General features: G+C 46.7%; 1 protein-coding gene across 1 annotated transcript in view; it reads left to right on the plus strand.

The window, feature by feature from the left end:
* DSCAM (DS cell adhesion molecule) overlaps positions 1–26,663 on the plus strand; it is a gene marked incomplete at its 5' end in the record, with an annotated part of 333,650 nt that overhangs the window by 208,436 nt on the left and 98,551 nt on the right. The window contains 4 exons of the mRNA XM_081138830.1: positions 1,384–1,557; positions 23,465–23,661; positions 24,649–24,745; positions 25,307–25,435. Coding sequence (XP_080994956.1) covers positions 1,384–1,557; positions 23,465–23,661; positions 24,649–24,745; positions 25,307–25,435 — 597 coding nt within the window. The remainder of the gene's footprint in view (positions 1–1,383; positions 1,558–23,464; positions 23,662–24,648; positions 24,746–25,306; positions 25,436–26,663) is intronic.

The following is a 26,663-nucleotide window of genomic DNA, read 5'->3' on the forward strand; positions in this document are numbered from 1 at the left end:
TATGATGTTGTAGATGAACAGTCCTATTTTTGTTGTTAGGATGGAACTGACATTCCTTTGCGTCTTTCTTCATCGTTAACAGAAATGAAACTATTTTTCATGTCCTCTCTAGCTGTTTTTTTGGATAGAAACTGCCTGTTGTAAGGATTCTGCTGGTCCTCCTTGTTCTGTGAAAGGTCCCCTTACATCACTGTTAATATTTTTTAACTCCTTGGTGGGGCAGAAATGAGGGAAGGCACAGCCACAGAGTCCGCCCCTGTGAGCCGAGGGGCACCGGGTAGGTGAATAGGCAGTTTGGTGCAGAGATAGCAGGAGGAAGTGTCCCCATATCATGTCCTCAGATGCAGAGTTTGAAGTGTGCTCTGCAGGAGGGGTATGGGGACTGCTCACTTGTCTAGTCCCGTGGAGGTTCCAGGGCCCCAGAGACTGGCAGCTTCTCTCCGGGACACAGCCTGGGTCACACTTTGGGCTTTCTCAAGGAAGGTGGAACTTGTCCGCACCCCTGGGCCCTCCCCCAAACCTCAGTCTCAGGTCAGAGAGGAGAGGGGCCATGTCAGCCCACTGAGGCTTGGCTCACACCCTCTCAGTCCTACCCCATGTCCCCAAGAGAGAGGCAAGCAACACAATAAGCCCATCCAAACTTCCAGTTCCCCGGAATCGCTCAAGACATCAATCTTCTGGTATGTTATTTATAAAATATGTTTTGCAGAACAATTTTATGTAGATCTCTCATTTATATGATGTCACATCTGTGTCATCATCTCCCTGAGTGCAGGCACTCTGAGGAGGGTGTGCTTTACCGCACTGATCTGACTTATTTATTTAAATAGCATCAGACAATATTCACAGTGCGTATGTTTCTAGACTGGACGCAACTACACTTAGAGGAGAAACCTGCAGTGCTTGTGTTCCCTCTGTAGACTCAGATGCGTGCAGCGAGAAAGGTCTGCAGGTGCCGTGTCCCTGGAGCACCCTTGTTTACATGCATGTGAAGTCCCGGGAACATGAGTTTATTTGGTGCTATGAGAGGCATCTACCTCTGTTGTCACTCTACTGAGATGTCTTTGAATAATTTATCAGCCACTTAACACTCATTACATTTGTCTTTTTATGTAGAAACCATCTGTAAGGCTTCTTACTGTTTATCGAAGAGGTTGGAATGCTGTCATTTTAAATAAATGTATTTCTCTCCAAACAAGAATTTCAATGTTGGAGGAAAGGGAAGAAAACAAACCTGGTGCATCCCATCACTGTCGTCTTGTTATCTCTGCTATATGTTAGATGTCAGTCACTTCTCTCTGCTATTCTGGGAGACCGCAAGCTCGTTGCCCCCCTTATGTATTTGAGTCTACATCACCGGTCCCCTTTTTCATTTCATCCCAGGTGCTGGGGTTCCCCAGTTCCAGCCAATCCCCCTGAATGGCCGGATCCAGGTCCTCGGCAACGGGTCTCTGCTGATCAAGCACGTGGTGGAGGAAGACAGCGGCTACTACCTGTGTAAGGTCAGCAACGACGTGGGCGCGGACGTCAGCAAGTCCATGTTCCTCACGGTGAAAAGTAAGCAAGGGCGGGGCTTCGTTTGGCCACACGGGCTCTTGGGGCCTAAGCTTCCCATGCTCTCCGTATACATGTGGTTAAGAACCAGACAAAGTGTTGGTTTGCTAGAACCGTTTTGACATTTTGCTGTCCTGGAAACACAGTCGAGGAGGGTAAAGATCGAGCCAGTGGTTGACAGCATGCTCGCGTCCCCTTGCATCTGGGGCATGGAGCCACTTGCTCCTCTCCCTTCAGTCCCCGTGGCCATCAGTACAGGCTCTGGGCAGCCCAGCAGACGGGTGGGCCTCTGCCTTTGTCACCCACATTTCTACCCTGTCGGTTTGACTGTGGAAATGCCCAGTACGTATTTTCAGATATGTTCTTTTCAGAGGTCTATGTTCATGCATTTTATTATTTGCAAGCTGGCTTGTCGATACATTTCCTTTCTAAGATCCTTATGAAATCAAGCAACTGGAAACTCATTACCAAAGGACACACAGCTACAAGACAGAAACGTGTAGCACTCGCTTGGGGTCCCTGGTGCTGACCTACTTTATAGAAAAGAGCCCCCATGATCAGACTATGTTCATACTTTGGTAACTAAACCTCCTGAGAAAGAACATCAACTGGACCACCGTTTACTGAGAGCTGCTTATTAGCAGATGGTTGTGCATCGATTTTACCATGAAAATTGCTGACTTTCTCCATGTATGTGATTTTCTACTAGATTAATTGTGATTTCTTGCCAACTTCAAGGCTTTGATTAGTTTTCAGCTTTCTCTTTTTTATTTTAATAGTGCTATTGATAGGTTGGAAAGGGTCTCTGCCATATCATTTATTAGGGGCATGGAATTAAAAGTCAATTTCAGTGGTGTGTGTGTGTGATTTAAAGGCTAGCTACACAGAGATGTAGTATTCATCCCATTTCATTAAGAATTTATTCTAGTTAGTCTCTTATTTCCAACAGAACAATGAAAATATCAGGTTACCTATTTGCTATACTTTTATATCATGGAAAAAGTGTAGTTCTAATAAGCGGTTGCTTCAATACTTTTTGCGCATATCCAATGCATAATTCTGACTTCTATATTTTATACTCTGGAGGAACTGATTTGTAAGAATCTGAAGATAGATTGTTATATCTCTTAAAGCCAAAGTTGAAATGGTAATTTAAAAAAGTAATAAATTGATGAAATTATTAAGGAAGCCCAAATGCTGAGGACCAATGTTGATCAATACTGATCTATCTTTTCCCAACAAAAGGCATATATTTTGGGATTGCTTCATATATTTTAAATGTATAGAACATTTTTCCATCCCAAATGTATACATATATATCCTAATAGATAGAAGACACTATACAGGACGTAAATGCACTCAACCATTGACATTCCCTTCATGAAGGAAAGAGCCTATATTCAGAAGAGGAGACAACCAGGGAGATTATAAAGCCTACTAGTTTAAGCGCCAGGTGGAGAGTGCTACGGTTCATATATGTGCTTCCAGAGAACAGGGTCTCAGCCTGAGGGGATTAAGAAAAGCTTCATGGGAAAAGATCTTAAAGAATGAGCAGAACTGAGAAATGTAGAAGTTGAAGATTTTCTGCACATGTCCTCTCGTCATAGCTTGGTGCTGGCCGTGGAGCACGGGGGAGGACCTCGAAGGTGTCCCCTGCCCTCAGCGAGCTTTCTGTGGTGGGGCAGTCAGGCGTGAGCATGGACATCTCCTGCCCTGCAGAGAGCGCTAGGGTGAGAATAGAGGGCGCAGCGGGCACAGGTGAGGGTGGATTTGTGTTCGTTTGTAGAGTCGGTGACTTCAGAGTGCAAACCTGTGGCCTTGAGTTCAGTCCTACAGGTGCAGTGCATTTCAAACAGTGTGATTGTTGTGGATAGAATGAGGCATGTGAGTGAGGGAACGGGGGAGCAGGTACGAGAGATTAAAAGACCAAAGGCAGGAGGGGAGCTCCGCGTGAGCATTGTACCAGGTGCATGGAGGGGATTGCAGAGGGGGACGTGCAAATTGAGTGTACGTCAAAGAGAAATGGTTCTTCAAAACATACAAGCTATTAGTAGAGAGACACATTTCTGTAACGCTTTATTTGACCACTTCTTAACGCCCTTTGATGGCTTTGTAGATTATTTCAGCTTCAAGCATCTGGAATCTTTAACCCTTTAGAATGATAGTATTTAAATTCTGAAAAAGAAAAGATAATTTAAGTAAGAGATACAGAAGCATGAAGACAGAAGATATACAGTGAATATATTTGTTGCTCAAATGGTATCACTTTAAAAACAACTACTAGTAAGCGGGGGATGACTGTCACTTGTTCTCTGTGTATTTGTGGGCCAGCCGTTAAGTGTGCAAAGGAACACACTGAGATAGCACCTGAATGCAGGGGAGGTTGGCTGCTTGGGGGGCAGTGATTTTACCACGAAAACAGGAGGGAGTTGGAGCCCAGAGCCGGATGGGGGCACAGCCCCACCCAGGCTGATGCTGGCTATCCCCTGGCAGCGGACTGAGTGGATCCGATGTCCCTGTGAGTGCCAACAGGACTGTACGTGCATCAAAGCAAGGGAAGCTCTGCCCTCTTACCCGACGCAAACCAGCCTCATATCAGGCACAGTTTCTTTCGTGTTTTATTGTTTTTTGTACAGACCCTTGAGGCGTTGAGGGTCTCCCGCCAGCTGACAGTTGCCCCCTACAGTTTTCCATGCTTCCTTTTTTGTGCTTCTTCCCATCCTCTACTTGTGCAACCACCCGGACGTCCCCATGAAAGCTACAGATAGTTTTGACACTGGATTTTAGGGGAGGGGACGTGGTGAGGGCCATGAGAGTGTGTGTAGGACAAATTGCAGTGGGGGCTGGTGGACTCTGCAGTTATGAAAATGTATAAACTGAGTGTTTTGAATCAGGGATACCTCATAATCTATTACAGGCACTGGTCTGTCTTGTTTGGGTGTCTTTAATGGTAATTTGGGAATGATGATGATAATACCAACAGCATTAACATCCTCAGCTTCATCAAGAGCTGCTATTAGTCTGTACCTAACATAAGAGGCATTTTGCTAAGTGATTAGACGTAGAGGCCAAATATATGTACAGGACCAAAGCCACACTGGAGCCTGTGGGTGGACTCCAGGAGCCAGGGGGTTCATTAGAGTCCAAGAGTAACTGGCCTCAGGGAAGCGCCTGCTCCTGCCTGATAAGGGCTGCTCTTTTCTACTGCATGAGGGGATCAGAAAGGACCTGTGCAGGGCAGCCCACAAAAGAAGAGCTGCTTGTGCACCATAGGCCACAGACCCATACAAAAATCAGTGTTCCTAGCAAGACCCAGACTCAGATCGGCCAGTGGCAGAAAGCTGCAGTGGGGAAGGATACAATTTTGGCACCTAGGAGAAACATTAGTGATGCTCATCCGCTTGAGAGATGGAGCAGTTTTGGGAACTATTTTCTTACCACGAAAGACCATGTCCCCCAGATTCCAAATGGCCCTGGTATGTGGGAAAGAGGCTTCTGCAGCCACTGCTCAGCCTCGGGTGAGGGGTGCAGTGTTACCACCAGAGGCAAGTTTGCTTGAAATTGGAGCCAGCAACACATTACATTTGCTAGATTAGCCTTCCCATTTTACAAATTCCTTATTAACCCCGAAGAAATGAATTCCCAAGTTAAACTTTCTGGTTATCTCTGCCAACTAGTAGCTGTGTTACCTTGGGCACGTTAAATAGCCTCACTGTGCCTCATCTATTTACTTCTCAGATTATCTCAGAGTGCTATTACAGGGGCTGGGTTAATGTAAATATGAAAATTTCCCAGAATATAAGAATGAAGTTGGGTCCCTACCTCACACCATACACAAAAACCAGCTCAAAACAGGTGGTAGACCTCAGTGTAAGAGCTAAAGCTGTACAACTCTTAGAAAAATATATCGGAGTGAGTCTGTGTGTTCATTAGTTAAGTAATGGTTTCTCAGCCATGACACCAAAAGCATAAGCCATATAAGGAAAAATACATAATTTGAACTTTTAGAAGTTAAAACATTTTTGTGCATTAAGAAAATAAAAAGACAATCGGGAAAGGGAGAAAATATTTTTAAACCATATATCTGATAGGGGACTTGCATCTAGAACTCTTACAACCCAACAGTAAAATCACAAATAGCCCAATTAAAAATGGACAAAGGATTTGAAGAGACTTTTATCTAAAAAGTACAACAACCCATTAACACATGAACATCATCAGTCATTAGTGAAATGGAAATCAAAACTATAATGAGATGCCACTTCATACCCATCAGGATGGCTGAATTTAATAAAGGCACGGGCATTAGTGAGGACGTGAAGAAGTTGGAACCCTTGTACACTGCTGGTGGGAAAATTAAATGTGCAGCCACTGTAGACAACAGTTTGGCAGTTCCTCTAAAACTTAAACATAGAATTACCATGTAACTTATCATTCCCACTTCTAGTTACATACCCAAGAAAATGAAAACCTGTTCACACCAAAGCTTGTACATGGATGCTTATAGCTGTGCTGTCTATAATAGCTAACAAGTGGAAGTTACCCAAATGCCCATCGACAGGCGAATGGATAAACAAATCCGGCATATCACACAATGGCGAATTATTCAGCCCTACAGTCAGATGAAGGAGTGATGCATTCTACAACACAGTTGAACTTTGAAACATTCTGCTAAATGAAATATACTAAAAACCACTGAACTCTATACTTAAAATATGAATTTTGTGGTAGGTGATTTAGACCTCAATGAAGCTATTATTTTAAAAATCCCAGGATATCTAGCAACGGCTAGTGGACCTGTGTAGCTGTTGTGAGAAGTCTGGGTTTTGAAGTTAGATGATTTGGTTTAAATTCCCAGTCCTGTTGCTTCTTAGATGAGTAAACCTGGGCATGTTCTCCAACCTTTCCAAGCCCCACATTCCTCATCTGTGAAATGGAGAGAACTGTGCATATTTTCTAGTTGTGAGGATTAAACGATGGAATATTTTGACTCTAGAGTGTCTTCTGAAAGGTAGAGAGAAGCTCTTAATTAGTGGGTGTTGCTGTGCTCACATCCTAAGTGCTCATGAATACTTATGCTTTATCATTTTTAAATTTTCATACCTATATCATGAGGTTAAATAACTGTACATGATACTGTAGCACAGGTATGAAAGGGCGCTACCTGCCTCTCCCCTGACTCCTTTACCGCCAGCCCGTCCCATTACTGTGCTTTGCTCACATGTTCATTCTTCCAGATAAATGTGTCTATTTCAGAAACAACCTTTGGGGGGCAGATTTAAAATTCCACTTGATTTATAGAATATTGGGGATGGGGGGCCCACATCTTTACAATACTGGGCCCTCACATATGGAAATATGAAACTTCTCTCCATCTGCTCTAGTTTCCTTGTATGTCCCTTAACTCAAACCTACAATTTTCTCCATTTGGGACTTAGACATGTTAAATTATTTTTTCCCATGGAATTTGGAATTTTCTATGCTATTTTAAATAGATATTTTGGCTTTTCCTTTTGTTCGTATAGCCAAAGACTTAGTTCTTAGTAACGTTATATTATTACTAGACTGCCTTCACTTCGGGTGTCAGCATTGAGTGGGGTCCCCGAGCTACCCACCCTTCTGCACTGCCAGCTACAAACTAGGGGCTTCTCACATTCCCATCAGTTCTGATAATTCACTGGGATGAATCACAGAACTCAGGAAAGTGCTACACTTAACAATTAATATTTTATTTACAAGGATGTCAATGAGCAGCCAGATGAGCATGAACACAGCACAAGATCTGCAACAGTCCTGAGAAGAGGAGCTCCTGTCCCCATGGAGTCGGGGGTGTCACCTGCGCAGTGCAGGTAGCTGTGCTCAAAACCAGGAAGTGCTCCAAGCCTCACTGTTCAGAGATTTTGCCCAAGTGTCACTGCAGAGGCAAGATTGATTAGATCTTGATCAACCTCAGTCTCCTGCCCCTCCCTTCCCCAGGTCAGGGGCGGGACTGAAAGTTTCAACCCTCTCCTCATTAGTGCAAGGTCACCAGCAAGGTCAGCCCCTTTCCTGAGAAACCAGAGGGCACAGGAGTCACCTCATTAACATGAACTCAGATAAGGCAGTTAGGGGTCACTGTGAAGAGCCAAAGATATTCTAATCAGAAATTACCAAGGATTTTGGAAGCTCTCTGCCAAGACCCAGGGACAAAGACCAGATATATTCTTTATTCTCTCATGGTCAGACACTGGCTCCATCTGAGGAATCCATGTGACTCGTTTGGTCTCCGCTGTTCCTGGGGTGGCCTGAGAAGCAGAGGAGGGCGCCAGGAAGGAGAGGGTTTTGGAGACTCTGGGGCCGGGTGACACATGCTCCCAACCCAGTCCCTCGGGGCTTGGATGTGTCGACATAGCCCTTGGCCAAAGCAGCCCTTAGTGCCCCCCCGGCAGCCTGCGCGGACCGAGCGTCGGGAATCTCCAGTGTTCTCCTCAGCCGGAGGGCGGGCAGGCAGCCGAACCCGGGCAGCAGCAGCCCTGGCAGGAGCTTCAGCGCTGTCTTCACGTGAGCGCTGCCCTTTCGCTGACCAGAAGGAGAGAAAAGGCGGCCGCAGAGAGGCTGTCTGGGGCCTCAGAAACCCTGGTCTGGTTCTTCCTCAGGACATGTGAATGCCGGCGTTCTGCACGACATTAGCAGGCCATCCATCAGCACCCTGAGTGTGGAATCCTAAACCACTTATAAACACACTGCAGGAGATGCATGAAGCTAACTTAAGAGCTTTCTTTCCAGCTCACCACCTAGTGCCAGGGACCTACTCTCTCTTTATGTCTTCCATTCCTGCCCCCGCACATCCTTAACTGCCATGGCGTGGCCATTGTCTCCCTTTCCCCACGTTCCAAATTCACGCCTCCAACTTCTCTTTAAAACACCGAAACTCCTCAGCCCTGTAGGAATTTGTCAGCGGCATCATGGACCACAGGAAGAACCTCGGGGTTCCAAATCTGCATAGATGGAGCTCACAGGAGGGCACATGCATGCCCAGCCTTCCCTGGAGTGTTCTGCCGGCCAAGCCCTGGAATTGCAGAACCCTGCAGAGCATGAGCAGCCTCAGACTGAAATGCAAAGGTCGTGAAGTCAAGGTCACCACGAGCAGAATCTCTGCAGAAACAGGGCAAAGAGAAGGAAGGTGTGCTGGGGCTTAAACGACACCGAGGAGACCACAGCTCCACCAGTGTGGCCTGTAGTAGGTCGTTAGGCTACGTAGGCAAGTAAATTACCTCTAACACTTGCATTTTTGAGGAATCTAGTTTCACACAAAATTTTATTTACAAGGTTTACTGTCATTGTAGACTTAGGACCATTATGTCATGATATCTCTGATGTGCATCTGAAGGTTTGGAGCTGGAAGGAGACTGTTTGGCATATGAAGCCTCTTGTTTGAGAGAGGAGGACACTGAAATTCAGGCTGGACCAGCAGGCTGGACCTGCCTCCTGTCCTGGGCTTCCTGGGGATATGCCTTACTCACACTGTACCTTAGGCAAAACCACCCACAGTTCAGGATATGTGAGGTAGTATCATGAATAAATAGAAATACATATGCACCCAAGTAATTGCCAACTGAATGTTTAAAATGCTCCATGAAGGAAGGACAGGGACCGTGAGATTGCACAAAAGGATGAGACAGTGAAGTGAATCAAGAAGATCATCACAGCCCGGCCAGGCGTGGCTCAGCGGTTGAGCATCGACCTAGGATCCAGGCGATCGGGGTTCGATTCCCGGTCAGGGCACATGCTTGGGTTGCGGGCTCGATCAATGACTCTCTCATCATTGATGTTTCTGTCTCTCTCTCCCTCTCCTGTCCTCTCTCTGAAATAAATAAAGATACATTTTTTTAAAAAAAAGAAGATCATCACAGAACAGCGAGGACCAAAGGGAGGGACAGGAAATAGAGGCCAGAGGCCACCGTTGGCAGGCGCTCAGGTAGCCGCAGAAGCTTTCATCTGACTTGTTTTGTAAAAGTTAAAAAATCAGCCACTTCTTGGAAGGAAAAGGATGGAAAAGCGTAGTCATAGCTTAATGTACTCACTGTTCTCTGTGAGCCAGGCCCGTAGGAGCTGGGATTGCACTCTGCTTGTGTAACTCCTTTGTCCTTTCATCGACCTCTCAGGAGGGCTTGGCCGTGATCTCCATTTACAGATAAAGGAGCCCTGGCTCAGAGATGTTCAGCAACTTGCCAAAGTCATGGCTATTCCATCCCGTAGGCCGGGGCTGACATGGGGGCTGCACAAGTTCAAAGTGCACCCTCATAACAGCTCACCTGCCTCAGCAGGATAACTTACTTACCTTGACTCACATCACGAAGTCACCTAAAGAATCACTCCACACCTAAAAGGGAAAGTAAACCAAGTAGATATTCTGCGAAGTGTGATGTTCTGGGAACACAGACGCCGTAGGTCTTCACAGCTCTGCAGGTTCACGTTGGGTGAGGCCTGTTTGCACGCCGAACCCTCTAGGTGTGGGGCTCCTGGGAAAGGGGCGCAGCCTCCTGTAGTCGGGGGACTGACACGCCACACAGCCTGGGGACTGTTGTGCGTCCCACAGTGGCCTGAGGGGAGCATGCGGCCCTTACCTGAGGCTGTCAGATGTTGACACAGCCTGGACGCACCTTGAGGTTAGTAGCCACAAATCGGGGGGCATCAGAGCTACGACAGGTCACTTGTCCTCGCTGTGAGCTGCTGTGTGAGGAAAGTAATAAGCAGAGAAATACGTGTAGCAAATACCCGCTTGTTAACTAAACTGTGACCAGAACACTAAGCACTGTGCACGTGTGCATGAGTGTGCACGGCTACAGAGAGGCTGGGAAAGGACACGAGGCTGGACGGGGCCTGCCTCCAGCCTCCTCACAGGGAGGGGAGAGAGCGGCTCGGGCAGCAGTGTGTCCCACAAGCAGCATGTGGACTGTGTTTCCGCTTCTGTAAAATCATGTATGTGTGCGTGTGCATGTGCGTGCCGTGTACACGAGCGTGCCATTAAAAACGTGGTCCGCAGGTTTGATTGGCACTGGCTCGCATGGCTGGATCTCAGAAGATCATGATTGTCTTCTTTAGATTTAACCATTTCATTTTCTTGGCTCTCGGCTGCTTTTAAGTAAAGAAAAAAGTATTTCAAATACTACTTTGGTTTTAAAAATTAATATGACCATTTATTAAAGTTATAAATGCGGAAACCCTGTCTCTTCCTTTAACTTGAGCAAATTTTAACAAGTTCTTTTAAGGGATTTTTGATGAATGTTTAGCCTCATCTATAAATTTAGTTCATTTTTCATCTTGGCAGATTAAACTATATTTATAAATTAAACATATTTTATTTCCCTTTTAAGTACTCCAATTATCTGACTGACAAAGTCTTTCTGGGAATACAAATAACTTTTATAAATCAAAGAAATTAAACTTACAAGTAAATTTATTTATTCTTGTAATTTTTTAAATGTTACATTACTGTGTCTAACCCCAGCAAGAGTTCCACCTAATATCACTTGTCTAAATCAATTACTCAATTAGATATTAAGATCAAAATCATAGATCTGATGTGAAACACTCATATAGCTCATAAACATTTAAGCTGCACACACTTTTCATCACAGAAGTGGTAAGGTTTGGGTTTTCTTCTCTAAAACATTTCTGTACTGAACTCTAACTTTCTGTGGCTAGAAGATGCTTATTTGCTGAGGGAAAGTGACTTGTAAACATTGAGGGCTGCTTCCTCAGTATCTTCAGGGCTATTTTCTCATTGGATCGAGGTTTGTAAAAACCCAGGGATGTCCCTTGTAGGGACAGTTGCCAGCAGTGTCTTTCATGCACTTGGCCTGTCTCGGATGGACTGGGGTTTTCATCATTCACCAATAAATAACCTGAGTGTGTGGTGTGTGTCCAATACATGCATGTTATATGCCATCAGTTCCAAGCATGCACTGTGCCTACTTTAAAAAGATGGCATTTAATTCAGTCCAACTTATATTATCAAGAGCCTATTGTCAACTACAATAGGACTGATAGAATATTTAAGTGACTGATCAATTTAGGACAAGAAATAATGACATGTTATCTTTTGGAAACAGGTGGCACTTTTAGTTTGGAAATTCTCTGGTGTGTGTGCCTGTGCCTAGCCCTTGAGACAGTTGTCCTAATTAGTGTCACTTGAAATGATATGAAATCACAGATACTCATTTTAGAAAGTATGAAAGTCAGTGTTTAACTTTGTAATTTGTGACTACATCAAAACTTCAAATTAGAATTTCAGATTTTTTTTGTTGCCAATGATTGCACTCTGTTTAAGCATCACTGTTATTTATGGACTTAAACTCGTATTTGTCTGTGCTGTAGATAATCTTGGTGTATATAGGGGAAGCTGGGTACCTGGATTCCCATCACAGGAGCTTTCCCAAGGGCGATGTGGCCTCCATCTTGATATGCCACATTTCTGATGAAATATTGTTAGAAAAGATAAACACATTGCAAAATAACAGTAATTGTTTTCATAGAAGATCAAACTTATTTTTTCTTGTCTCCTTAACATTCTCCTAAACCGTTGACTAAGTCCAAGAGGCCAGAGATGTTTCAGTGTCTCCAGATGTATTCTTGATGGTAATTTAACCAAATTTTGTTTGAAACAGCATTGGTTACAGTGTATTGGCAATTAGTTCCTGAAAGATTAGATGGCTCAATTCCTTTTGGAGAGAAATAAACTGGATTATAGGATATTTAAAGAGATTTTTGTTTTCAATTTTAAAATATCCCCATTATATTTATACTTGGCCACATGCTAAGAGTTACTGAGCCCAGGTGTTGCGATGATGCTGCAGGTTATTTTGAGAATTCATTTTGCTTCCTCCTGATGTCATTTCTTCCTCTCCCATCTGAAATCTAGGACATGCCCGAGTAGTTCCCAGGGACCCCAGCTCGGGGTGGGGGTGTCCATCCTTCATCATCACCAACCTGTCTGAGCAGGTGGAAGTGTGGATAGGGCTTTCCTGAGTATCACCTGCGTTAGAGAGGCCGTTCAGGGTGTTTCCAGCCATGTTCTCGCTTTCACATCCAGAAACCCTTCTGGTTTGGAAGATGCTATGAACACGGACTGGAAGGACTAGGCCACTGATTGGCCATGGGGACAGGGAGGAAGACTGGGGGTAGAGTTGCCACATTTCATTTTGCCCATGTTGAGGTGGTGGCGTGCCATCTGATTGGCGGTACCTGGCTGACGTCCCGAGATGTGAGGCTGCAGCTGAAAATGGGGGGGGCGGGGTGTCAGAGCTTTATAACAAATCAAATCGTCAGAGCAGCCCAAGCAGATGTGATCTGCAGGGTGGAAGTGTACAGAGGAGTGGATGCTGAGAGAGAGAGATGGGGAAGCGCTGATATGGGCAGACGTTCCTCATACAGAGTCTGGAAAATCAGATACAGCTCCTCACTTATTCCTTCCTCTTGGTGTCATTTTCTTCAAACTTGACACCATCCTAGACAGGTCCAGGCTTGGCCGCATACCCTGCAAAGCCTCTACTCCCCCTCCCGCATGGCTTCCTTAACAAGCTCCTGCCACAGGCTGCTGTCACTGAGGAAGCCACATGCTTCATCAGCCGTAACAGCCAGCTCTGAGAGTCCCTGACTCCAGAGATGAGGGGACAGTCATCGTCCCAGTGGCTCCAGGCAGGCTCGCTAAGCTCTCAGACCTCATCTCTGCAATTAGTGCTGATTGCAACGTCTCAAAAGTGTGCCCCTCATTGAGCTCTCAGCTTTCCTGCACTTAGAGCTTGTGGAAAGCAGTCACAACAGTCAGACCTTACTGGGGGGGGGGGCTGTTTGTTCTGAGGGATTTTCCTTAGTCTGAGATGGAGGGCTGATGCCTGCCACCAGCAAACGTTTCTCAGATCACCCTAGATGTCAGACCAGCCTGCTTTGTGTCGCTGTTTGGTTTTAAATTTGAGGGTGAGAAGATGAGGCAGGAGCAGGCGCAGGGGAAATTTTCCAGGGAGAGGCTGCGGCTGCCTGTCCGCGTCTGTGCTGCACGACCCAGGGGGACTTCGGTTGGTGCTGAATTGGACCTTTGTATAAAGAACAGTTGTCCAAGGCTAACTATAATGTGTTCTCACCATGTCCTAATGTTCCTTCACGTGCAAGATGGACAGGAAGGATGTTTTGTGTTTTTTAATTTTTGCAACCACAGTTTACACTTGATACCATCCCATGCCAGTTTCAGATGCACAGCACGGTGGCCGGAAACCACGCACTCTACAGAGTGGTACCCCACTGTCCCAGGCACCGGCCTGGAGCCACACCCCACTGTCTCAACATCATTGACTATATTCTCTAGGGAAACCAAAGAAGAAAATAAACAAATGGAACTACATCAAACTGAAAAGGTTTTGCACAGCAAAGGAAACTGTCAGCAAAATGAGAAGACAGCCTACTGAATGGGAGAACATATTCACCAACGATGCGTCAGATAAGGGGTTAATATCCAACATTTATAAAGAACTCAGACAGCTTAACACCAGGAAAACCAACAACCCAATTTAAAAAGGGTGCTTCTTGCCTTGCCGGGCAATGTGAGGTCCTGGGTGCTGTTGCCAGGCACCAGGACCCCCCTGCAGGCTCCATGCTTCCATGTTACATAGAAAAGGTGAAATGAGGTGAAACCCCCTGCGCCTGTTGCACAGATGCTCTCCAAATCGGATGGAGAGAATGGTGCTACAGTCTTTCCTCATGGGCCGCTACATGTGAGCCGGTCAACCTCCTTGCACGTGCCTAAGTACTTGGAGACACCCTTAAAGATTCCCTATACCTGCTTTATATAAGCATCAGGGAAATCCACAGTATCAGTCTTCATCTATGAAGACAACCCACTGGGGATTCCATGAAGAGGACGATTTCCAAGTAACACTTCCACAGATCGCTCCTGTGGCTGTGTGCTGAGACGCAGGGCCCGTGTCCCTGTGCAGTGTGCTCAGTGAGAACCGCGAACTTCCCGTGTGCACTGCTTGCCACCGCTTTTTCGTCAGGGCTGAGTCTTCCTGGCGGGTTTCTGCTTCATTTAGAGCCGTCAATACCTCAATTAGTGCCTGCTCGCCTCCCCGGAGAGGGACGGTGACACATGTCGCTTCACAAGCCTCTGAAATCCGAAAACCCCTGAGAGCCACTAGGTCATAAAATACCTCCTGATTAACAGTGCTGCTTGCCAGGAGTCCCTCACTCCTCTCTACCTCTCCCTGGGAAGATTTATCAGCTGCCACAAACAGAAGAACCAAGAGTGCCGCCTGCTAGCAGTTCCGCTGAAAATATCCCACAAATGTGCCAAGTGAGGGTCTACTGATTTTATGCCTGGATCTGAAGCTCATAAGCCCACAGCATAAAGCAAGAGAGAGTGCCGGTTTTCAGTGCATGTGTGTGCAGGCGTGCTGGTGTGTGTGTGTGTGTAAGGCATGTTAGTGTGTGTGTGCAGGTGTGCTAGTGTGTGTGTGTGCAGATGTGCTAGTGTGTGCAGGCATGCTAGTGTGTGTGCGTGCTTATGTATGTGTGTAGGCATGCTAGTCTGTGTGTGTGTACAGGCATGCTAGTGTGTGTGTGCTGGCATGCTAATGTGTGTCTGTGCAGTTGTGCTAGTGTGTGTGTGTGTGTGTGCGCGCGCGCAGTTTTGTTCTGGCGTATTTGCTCCTGAGCTAGGACACGATCTCCAGCCTTTAGGACCATTAATCTTACAATTCGGTGCGTGAGGAGAATTTCCCCTGCTTTGAATTCAGAAGGCAAAGGCAGCGGGATCAGGCTCCCCCAAGGCCAGCTCTAGCTGTTGCTTGTTTTTCGGAAGAGGTGTTTCTGTCTCTGCAAACTGGTTATTTTGTCTCTCCGTAGCCTCTCTCCGCCAGCCATTGTTTCAGCAAACCTGTAAAATAGGGCATGAGACCACCTGAGCACTTTGGGTTTTTTTCTTTTTGAGAGAGAAAGCTCTTAAAAAAGAAAAATATATATAACAGTATATTTATATCCTAACAGATATTATTAAAAATACATGTCAGCTTGGCTTTCATATAAAACTTCGGAGAAAGAATTTAAAATAATTCAAAATCTCTAGTGGTCCAGGAATTGTCATCTATGCCTCCAACACACTCACAAATGTGCTCATGTTTACACATCCATGCAGATGTATATAGTCAGATTGTGTATACAGTTCAAAACCAGGCGTGACCAATCTCGGTTGTTTAAGGACGCACACCCAGGTGGAAAAGCACGCATGGTCTGCCTGCGTTTCCTGGCTCTGCCACTTACTCCCTGCGTGGCCTTCAGTGAGACATGCAGTCTGTCTGTGCCTCGCTCAGTGACTGCACTCCTAGAACAGGTGTAATAATGGCACCTCACTCCTAGGGCTGCCGTAAAGATTAAAAGTTCATAAAGCTCTCAGTATAGGATTTAATACTTGTTAGCTATCATCATCATCATCATCATCACCATCACACCAGGCACCTTTAAAAGAACTTGATGGTAGCATAATCAAATGAGAAAGACATGCAAGAAAAATGCTAACTAAATTAAATAAGCCAGATATTATCACCAAATCCAGGTGACCAAATTAAGAAGAACACACATGCAGTGGATGCAAGTGAATGGGAACCTGTCACCAGTGGCCAGATGAAGAGGGGACTGTGGGAGTGGATAGTAACGTGGCATGAAGACCAAGTGGTCAATTGGCTTCAAAGAAAAGGTGAAATGTCAGAAATTTAAAATCAGGTGGGGCTGCAGGATCAAAGTCCTGGGCGCTGGCCCATCTTACACAAGACCCTTCAGGGAGAAGAAGCCTCTGGTGTGCCCTAAAGGCGGAGGTGGCTTGAGCACAGCTGCCAGGAGACCCTGTCCTGAACGCCAGAGCACTGGTATTAACAGAATGTGAGACCTGTCACCACCAGGAGCATTAATGGGGATGTGGTTATCTTCTCTCTCTCTGCTTCTCCGTGTTAAACAGCTGTACAGAAAGCACCTGCTCAAAAGTTAGAAGGTGGCATTGGACCTGTTCTGTGTATCCATCCCAGGCCATTGGACACTGCTGGTTCTGTGTCCATGGAAACTTCTTGCCTTCCAAGAACTATATCAGACGACTTTAGAAGGCAGAAGGCTTTACACGTCCAAGCTCCTGCAACAGGGTTGCTGGCCATCCTCGGATTCTAGCAGACCGCTGGCCAGACACTAGCATTCCTCACGGTGCTCTCCATGGGCCGTCTGGGTGTACAGGTGACACCATGGTGGGTTTCCCTAGAGCCAGTGATCAGAGAGAAGGAACTTCAGTGCTCAAGGTGGAAGCCGCAGTCCTTTCATAATCTAATCTCAGAGTGATTTGCCACCACTTGGGCCATATACTATTGGTCACAAAGACCAACAACTGTGGTAAAATGTAGGAGGGAGCTATGAATGGTTTGCATACCAAGATTCAAGGATCCCTGGGGGTTGCCTTGGGGGATGGCTAACACACCATGGGTGTGTTTTTTTCTAATTAATATTCTGGACCTCATGCATTTTTTCATAATAATGTAGTCTATATTCATACATTTTTTATTTTTTTTACTATCACTGATTGCAAGAAATCAAAGTCTACGTGCTACTTTTTTCTACCTAATTATTAAGAAGTTTTATTGTTAGGCAAATATAGCATCTATGTGCATAACCAGACAAGAAAAAATAAAGGAAGAAATTACCTACATATATCTATGTGAATTGGAAGGGAAATACTGTTTTTAGTATTTTGGGGTTAACTACTCACACTTGTCATGCAAAATAATTCAACTTTCTTCCAATAATGTGACTTGAAACAAGTTCAGAGTGAATATAATATAAAACCTAAATGTCCTCCGTGTTTACGCTGACACAATTAATCATGTCATGAGGCCCTGGCCAAGCTGCCAGGAAGTGGAGATGCTGTCAATCTTGCTAAAGTTTAACATCAAATACAGCCCATGGTCTCTCCGAAGCACATATTTGATTAATGGTTATAATCAAAGTAACTTCATTATGTAAGCCCAGTAACCCAGCCGAGGAGATATTCTGGTGTGTGCTGAGGACTGATTAATTCCTGGCTGGAGAACTCATTTTCTTTATGGGGATTAGAGCAGCCCAGCAGGCAGCCTCGCTTGCTGGAACTTGCTTGAGCAGTAAGTATGTGGACGGGGGACTGTCTGATTCTGCAGCAGTGGCCGCAGCACTCTGCTTCTGGGGGGGTCTTTCTCCCCCACACTCGCTGAGACAACCTCATTAATCCCCATCAATGCCTCTGGGCTGCTGGTCTCATTGCTCTTACAGAGAGGAAGCTAGAAGAAGCTGAGGGGCACAGGGCCCAGAGGGAAAGACTCTGGGCCTGCGAGGGCCTGAGAAGGTGCATCTCCTGGCCAAGTGCCGCAGACATTGTCAGGAAGGATGCTTTGTGCACCAGTGATCTCAGCGGCCTGAGTCACAGCAGCCACAGCGGAGGCAGCCTGAGAGTCCATCAGTGGACGGTGGACGAATGAAATGTGGCCTGTACACGCCATGGAGTATACTCAGGCCCAGAAAGGAAAACAGTTTCGAGACGCACCATAGCGTGCTCTGTGAAATAAACCAGGACAAAGGACAAATACCTCATGGTTCCTCTTATCGGAGGCCCTAGGGTGGTCAGATTCATAGAGACAGAAAGTGTGGTGGTGCCAGGGGCTGAGGAGCAGAGAGCAGGGAGTAGGTGTTTAATGGGGACAGAGTTTGAGTCGGGGGAGATGAAAACTTTCGGAGATGGTGGCACACGGTGTGGATGCACTGACTGCCACTGACCTGTATGCACATTTAAAGTGGTTCTAACAGTGGGTTTTATGTTACGTGTGCTGAGACTATGTGTTCACAGTGACTGGGAAAGGCAGCTGTGGGTTCCTTGCCGGCCCCCAGGTGATGCAGGGATAGGAACTGCAGTTATAATGACCGATCATGTTGACAGGCAGCACTGTGTTAGAAAGGGGACCAACGGCTTCTCTCTTAGGGTCTGCCTTTTGTCGTCATGGCACCAGAGAAAGAGGGGCCCCTGGGTCCGCATTCTACCTTTATGACTGGTTCGTGATGCCCACGTCCTACGCAACACACTGGCTCCTCTCAGCTTCTTTACTTTCCCTAGGTGACCAGGCTGCTCTTGTCCACCAGTCACAGTCACAGCTGCCTAGGAACTCACCAGCCTCCAGGACAGTGACCGGGATGTGTGACCAGTGCAGTGACGTGGGTGCCTGAGTCCCTGGGCGCCCTGCATTTGGAGTTTAATGGTTTTCGGCTGCATCTTGAAATTGTTAATTCTTTCTTTGAATTTGTGTTTTATGAGTGATGTCCAGGGGAACAACAGGGCATGAACTGGGGACTTGGAGCTTTAGCTCTGGTGTTATCCCACCTCCGGCCACCTCTGGCCTCCCAGAATGGATGCTTAGGTGCCTGCTGTCCCCCTCCCTGGGCCCCAGGCCTCCACTTCTCTGCACCCGTCTAGGAATCACTGTGGTTTTTCACCCGTGGGGACCTGGGTGTGTGCTGGAAGATCCAGGTCGGACTTCATGGTGGCAGCCCTCCCTGCCCAGAGGCAGCAACGCCACGGAGCTTCCAGAGGGTGACTCTGGGAGCCTTGGGTCATCCATCCAAACCCTGGGAATGGGAGTCACCTGGTGGGAGCCCTGGAAGCTGATGGGAACCACATGTGTACATGCCAAGTCTCGGGTCAGGTCCTGGGTGCCCGGGAGGGTCAGCACTCACCCAGCCCCAAGCCCGAGGGAGCAGGACATTAAATAGAAACTGTAAATCGCTGTGACATGTGGCAATGGAGGCCTCAGAAGAAAGGAACAAGCGTTTGATTTCAGAACTTTAATGCGACCCTCCCCCTGCCATTTGAACAAAGGGCTCCCGGTTGTCACTCTGCTGTGGGTCCTACAAGTCCTGCTGCCAGTCCTGCCAACATCATCTCTCAAATACTCAATTGGCTTGTGGAAGAGAAGCTGGGGTGCTACTTCAGGGCTGACGAAATGGAGCTGTCAAGAGGACATGGGGAGTCTCCCTAGATGGATCCAGCCCCAGAGAGAGAGGCTTCCAAGGAGGCCCTGGCTGCCCCACGGCCCTGTGGTTGGAGGCCCTGTGCCCGTGGACCAGCCTTGGTGCTCCTGTAGGGTAGGCAAGGAGGCTTTGCACTTGGACTCAGAAGACCTGGGCATCGGCTAGATTTGCCATTTAGAAGCTGCAAGGCTTTAGCCAATTACTCACCTCCCGATCCTGCTTCAGTGAGACGCAGTGTTGAGAGTTCCCTTCTCTGCCGAGACCACGCGTGCTGCTGTAAGATCACGCGTGTAAAGTGATCTGAAACGTGAAGGATACAGCAGCGCAGATGTATTATTTACCACGTGTGGCTCAGCCTAGGCCCGCTGGCTTCCCAGACCCTGGAAGAGTCATTATCAAAGGGATTAAAGAAGCCAGGTTTACTGCATTACTCTATAGTGATATTGATGCTTTAAAAACCTTACTGACCAGCCAAGTGTAGCTCAGCAACTGAGCATCGACCTAGGATCCAGGCAGTCGGGGTTCAATTCCTGGTCAGGGCACATGCCCGGGTTGTGGGCTCCATCCCCAGTCAGGGGCGTGCAAGAGGCAGCCAATCAATGAGACTCTCATCATTGATGTTTCTGTCTCTCTCTCCCTCTCCTTTCCTCTCTCTGAAATCAATAAAAATATATTTTAAAAAAAACCTTACTAAATGACATAGAGCTTTTGATCAGGGGTAGGAGAGGGATATAGAGGGAATGATTTCTCATTTAGCCAGTTTTTTATTTATTAATAAATGGGGGGGGGGGGATAAGATGTCAAGTATGAAATGAATCCAAAAATTCTCTTACATTCTAATCTAAATTTTCAAAATAGTTTGGTGTCTGGTCATCTTTGATCGTGTACATATATATCTGTTAATATCAATTTAAATACAATGAATCTTCTCAGAATGTCATTTCTGTGCATCTCACACATATTTATTGCATAATTTGGAATCTACTTAAAATGCTACTTATAACTATGTTTCGGGTCATTTCCATGGCCAGGATTTCTATCCCATCAGGTTGTCGTATGGATTAAACACATGCCTAGTATGTGGAAATTTTCCTGGCACACAGTCAGCAGGCATCAAAATTAGCTATTGTTATGGAATTGTATGTGTGTGTGAGAGAGAGAAGGGGGGAGAGAGAGAGAGAGAGCTAAAAATGGGGAAGGAAGGAAAGAAAGGAGGGGCTGAAGAAAGTGGGGATTAGGAAGAAAATGGGAAAGGGGAGGAGAGTTAGAGCTGGGGAAAGCCTTGGGGATCACCCAGTTGCAATGTTTCAATCACTCGTGGACTGGATCACTTGGAGAGCTTTAAATGAATCCATTCCTGAGCCCCACCCCTGCTCTCCTAGGTGTCAGATGAGAAAGCAGAGTCTCAGGGCAGCGATGGTCTTGTCCATTCGTAGCAGTATGTCCCCAGGTGGCATGAGGTTGGAGCCCAGCTGCTCCCTCTAGTGTCTTTCTCACCTCTTCTTCTGATATGACATGGGTGAGGGGGGCACTACTCGAACCCAAGGCTCCCAGGCCTCTAGTGCATTTTGATTGACTGAGGAGAGGACAGTGAAATAATTGCGATTCAGGCCTGTGTGCAAAATGTTCGCTATAGAACCCAGACAGTGGATATATGGCTGCTCAGCTTTCTATATGTTTGAAATAGTTCATAGTCAAATGTTAGGAGGCGATATTTTAAAAAGTAGCTGCAGAAGCAGTTGAAAATGTTTGTGTCAGATCATCTCTCCCGAACCCTCCCAGCTGGAAACCCAAGGGTCCCTGCCCCTGTGGTCCAGCGCGGGTGCCGGGACAGCCTGGTTGCCTTGTTCTTGGTCCCACTCGCTCCTCTCCCACCTCTGTTCTGATCATGACAGGGCTTGTTCTGATGCAGGGCCTTCCTGCTCAACCATTTCCAGAAATCCGGGGCATATGGAAGGCTGGTCACCCTCTACGTTGGGGGCCGTCATTGATGATGATGATGATGGTTGTAGGGTGCGAGCCATTAAAGTCAGATCCTGGTTCACTCTCGTATCTGGGCCTTCGATGCTCATTCCTCCTCTCTGGTTTCCTCCTTTCTTTGTAAAATGAAGGGGTTGAACTGGGTGATTGTGACAGGCAGGTTGTCTAGCCAGGGTGCTTGGTATTTCCTTTTGCTACTGTTTCAGTGGTATTTTCAGCAGAGCTGGAGAGGGAGGAAAAAATAAAAATGCATTTGAATCAGTTTTGTGTTATTGATGGAGCCATTAAAAAAGGAGAGTATGTTTTGGAACTAATCTTTAATATCAGTGATTGATTAACATAAATTTTCTATTCTCTCTATAGCCTTGTGTTGAAAAATCAATGTATGCATCAATTATTGCTGAATTACCTGTGCAAAGATGCAGGGATGTGCTGTTCATATATGTAGGTTTACTGTTATGAGTAAGATTAGTTATTGTCTTGGTAAACCCAACAGTTTATCAGTGACTCTGGTGTGTTGTGGATACCCTTTCAAATCATTAGTGTGTGACATGACCTCCTATGTAGGGTTCTGGTCAATGTTAAACAACTAGCTATGGGGATGGAGGGAGGGAAGAAGCCCTGATTTCTAGCACTAGCCAGTTCCAGTGGTGTAAATCCCCTGCCATTTCCATTTCACACTAAATAGGCAATGTCACTGGATGCAGAGTACACAATCAGCTCTCCCTGACTGGTCACAACAGAGCCACTGCATCACTGCACCTTTCTGCTGCAAGAAAGTAGGTCATATGAGGCTCCCTTATACCATAAGAATGCAGACTTGCTGGACATGAAGTGGCTGTTGGATGGTATCCTGATTGTGAAGGGAATTTATAAACTGATATATAACGACCCTCAGTAGGGGCAGTTTTGCAGGAGAAGCCCACAGTACGCAGTCTTTGAACAAAGCCCTCTTCAGTTTTCTTTGCTCCTGCTGGCAGGGTGGGCATAGCCTCTCTTTGGTACCAGTCCCTGTTAAATACCCCATCCACTTGTTATACTTCAGAAATCTGCGGGAAAGCACTGCTCTGGTACGTTGTCATCTCTCGGTGTCCATGACTGTGACAAATGAAAAGGTCATACCTTCTGACATCAGCATTGGGAACAGCCATGATAATGATCCATTTTTTAAAAATATTTTTTTATTGACTTTAGAGAGGAGGAAGGGAGAGGGAGAGAGAGACAGAAACAGTAATGAGAGAGAAACATCATCGATTGGCTGCCTCCTGCACGCCCCCTGCTGGGGATTGAGCCCACAACCCAGGCATGCGCCCCTTCTGGGAATTGAACCAGCGACCTCTTGGTGCATGGGCTGCGATGCTCAACCACTCACCCACACTGGCCGGGCAGTGATCCATTTTTAAAAAAATCCTTAGACCATTCTTTGAAAGGGCTGAAAATATTTGGGTAGGTAAGAGAACATGGGCTTGCCAGAATACTTTTGACCAAATACAGAACTTATTAACCATTTTGGTGGGGCCTCTTCCAAAGGAGAAATATAAGTAAAAAGAAAAGCAATTTTTGCAGCGTAAGATGGGAAAAGCCTAAACCAGAGGCCTATGACTTAGTCAAGGCATGTCCTCCATGTGGAATGCAATAAAGCTTTCCATCATTAAAAAGAAAAGGACAGACAGCAAGTCCTCAAAACTCACTTAGTCATGTGTCATTTTTCTGCCACCATCCCTCTGTTTTCATCGTATTTGTGCTCCGCAGTTCCTCGAATAGATTTTATTTTGAAGAAGCATCTCTTGAAAAGTGACTTAGCTGAGTGTTACGGCGGGGCAAACCCAGAACCCTGCATTACCGAGTAACTGGCGTCCCCTTTGCGTTTCAGTTCCCGCGATGATCACGTCCTATCCGAACACCACCCTGGCCACGCAGGGGCAAAAGAAAGAGGTGAGTTGCACGGCGCACGGCGAGAAGCCCATCATCGTCCGCTGGGAGAAGGAGGACCGCATCATCAACCCCGAGATGGCCCGCTACCTGGTGTCCACCAAGGAGGTGGGAGAGGAGGTGATTTCTACCCTGCAGGTAAAGGCACGGGCACGCTGCAGACCGGAATCTGAGCTCACTGGCAGAATGAGCCTGTCTTTCCACCTAGGTGGGTGCTGGGGCTGCTACAGAGCACACAGTCTTGGGAGCTTATTTGTGCAGCGCCGTTTCTCTCCCCTTTGTTCAGGGGGATTAGTGAGCAGCCTGCAAAAACGGTGCTTTATCCTCAGTGCTACTGAGAGCAGAATTATTACGAACACGGCAGGGAACCCAACTGTAATAAAGAAGTGTGAGAAATAGAGTCTCTTAATGACAGTTAATCCTGGAGGAATGACAGCCCATGCTGTCGCAGGTTTTAACTTCCCATAAAAAGAGAAAAATATTTGCTGCTTTGGAGAAGTCCAACGTAACAAAATCCTGCCCTTCAAACAGAATCACAAAAGCTGGAAAAGAGTACTCTAGTCTCATGTTATTGAGCACAACTGGTAGTTAATTGAGTGATGCTTTTGGTGCGGGGAGAGGTGATGCTGAGCACACACGTGGGGAAAAGGCGTGCGTTTGAAGCGCGGCGTTGGTTCACTTACCAGGTCCAATCCTGCAGTCCCAGAGTCAACCTCTAATGAGGGTCCTTCGAAACCGAGGCTTTAATGCAGTATTTATAGATCTGTTTCCTTAGCCAGAGTTCCTTTGGATGCTTTAAAGGCAGACTATGGGGGGAAAGTATGTGTGGCATATGTATCACCTTGACCATGACGTTCTACATAACGTCTGCATCCAATCTAACCAATCAGTCGCTGACGTCACTAACGTACGCGGAACCCGTCCGTCTGCCCTGCTGTGCTGAAATAATTTGCTGTCAGACGTGTGTGTGTATGTGTGTGTGCGTGCATGTGTGCGTGCGTGAGCACACGCGCTGGGGGTGGGAGGAGGGTGAGAATGGAGAGATTTTTACAGCCCAAACCCTTCGAATTGCCCGTTCCCTCCATGGTACTAGATGAGATGGATTTCTTTCTGCTTTACGCATAGATTTTGCCGACGGTGAGAGAAGATTCTGGCTTCTTCTCCTGCCACGCTATCAATTCTTATGGGGAGGACCGCGGAATAATCCAGCTCACAGTGCAAGGTAGGAAGGAGACAGCAGAAGAGGGGGAAACACAGCTATTTCAGGACAGTAAGTACATGCCCAGGCTCAGGCACCTGTGGACTCAGCTTGCTATTAATTCTCCCAAAAGCTGACTATGTGAAAGCAGCATTTGGCAGTGCCTGTGAATACATCAGGGTGCGGCCCAAATATGGAACCAAGTCCTGAAAGGACCTGGGTCAGATGACTGGGCAGTAGGTGCCTTCTCTGCTCAATTTTAGGAACCCTTGCCCTGATCCATCCGAATGAAAAGACCAGTTTAACGTTTGACGTTTAACTCAAAATGGCTTTTGAGTTATAGAGTCCTGCCTAGAAGAGCAGTGTTCAAACCCTCCAGGTTTGGCCCCGCCCTGCACGTGCTCGGAAGATTGCCTGTCTGGGAAAAGTGAAATGTCTCCTCCCTAGAACGAGATTAGGAGAAAAAGTGCTTTCCGGTAGAAAGCATCTTCCTGTGAAGGATGCTGACAAAGCTCCTGGGAACCCCACTCAGCAGTTCCCAGCACCTCAGGCCTGAGCTAACCCCGTGTCCTGTTGATTGCACAGAGCCGCCTGACCCCCCCGAAATCGAGATCAAAGACGTGAAGGCTCGCACAATCACCCTCAGGTGGACCATGGGGTTTGACGGGAACAGCCCCATCACGGGCTACGACATCGAGTGCAAAAACAAATCAGGTAAGGCCTTGATTTCCTCCGGCTCCACTTGCACTTCAAGGCGCCCTTGTATTTTCCTCCGTTTTTATCACTTTTACCTGTGAGAGCAAACCTGGGCTTACGGAAACTCAGAGGGCTTTCTGCCCAGTGCGTCTCTTTTCTGGCTCGAAGTCCCCCACGCTTCCTCCGTGGAGTTTCTGTGTCCAGTGCCCCTCGGTGGCTCAGCTCTGCCTGGGGCTGGTTAGCACCTTTCTCTGCATCTTGCAGTGTCTGGGTTCCCGCTCTCTCCCTAGATGCCTCCTCCAGAAGGCCTGGCTTTCTCTCCCTGGGACAGGGGCTCATACTTGTGCGTCATTTCCTCGGCACTAGCATGCCTCCCCCTCAATAGCCCTCTCCTGGGCCACCTTGTCCCTGTCCACTGCTTTTCTCCCGCATTTTCTCTTTTTATGTCATGTTCTTCCACCTTCAGTCCTCTTGACCCAAATGATACTTTTCTTTTAGCTGGAACATTGTTAGTTTCTATTATGTTTTATTCCCTGATAAGTTAGAACAAAGGTAGGCTTGAGGCCACATGTTTTTTCTGCAAGTCCAGAAAGTCTCTTGCATTTGTGGTGCCTCTGGGCAGAGCAGCCCTCTCACTGTCCGCAGTGGAGGTTAGTGTGGAACGGGGTGTGGGGCTGCTCCCGGCACTCAGAGGTCTGTGTGTTTGCTATTTGTTTATGCAGCTGTTAAACATGTGGGTATTATTTGTCAGGCTCTGTGCGAGCACTGAGGATATAGCATTGAACATGGCAGGCATGGGCTCCATCCTCATGGTGCTTCAAATCCAGCTGGGAACACAGAACCTCAATGAAATTCTTAAAAGTGTGATGAGCAGCAGGCAGGAGGACCCTGGGTATAGGAGTGTGTGAGCGTCCTCTCTGTCCCCCATCTCAGGGGTTCTTTTTTCTACAACCAACATCTCTTGGTCACTCACTCCCCATCAGCACCTGCCCACACTCTTTCTAAAATAAGAACCATTTCCTGATGTTCTCATGTTTGGCCAAAGCCCTAAAATCAGCAGGTGGATATTGTCATGTCCTCAATGATAACCCTTCAAACTAGGCCTGGGCTGACTTTAAAATTAGCTGTGGTTGAAAAATAATTCCTACAATAAAGGATCTGAGACTAAATGGTTTCAGAAGTTAGAATTAAGAAATACATTTGGTAAGCAGTGTTTATCCTGGAGACTGAGATTAATTTTTGTATG

This window comes from Miniopterus schreibersii (genome assembly GCF_964146895.1).
Source record: "Miniopterus schreibersii genome assembly, chromosome: 5".
In the NCBI taxonomy this organism is placed as follows: Eukaryota; Metazoa; Chordata; class Mammalia; order Chiroptera; family Miniopteridae; genus Miniopterus; species Miniopterus schreibersii.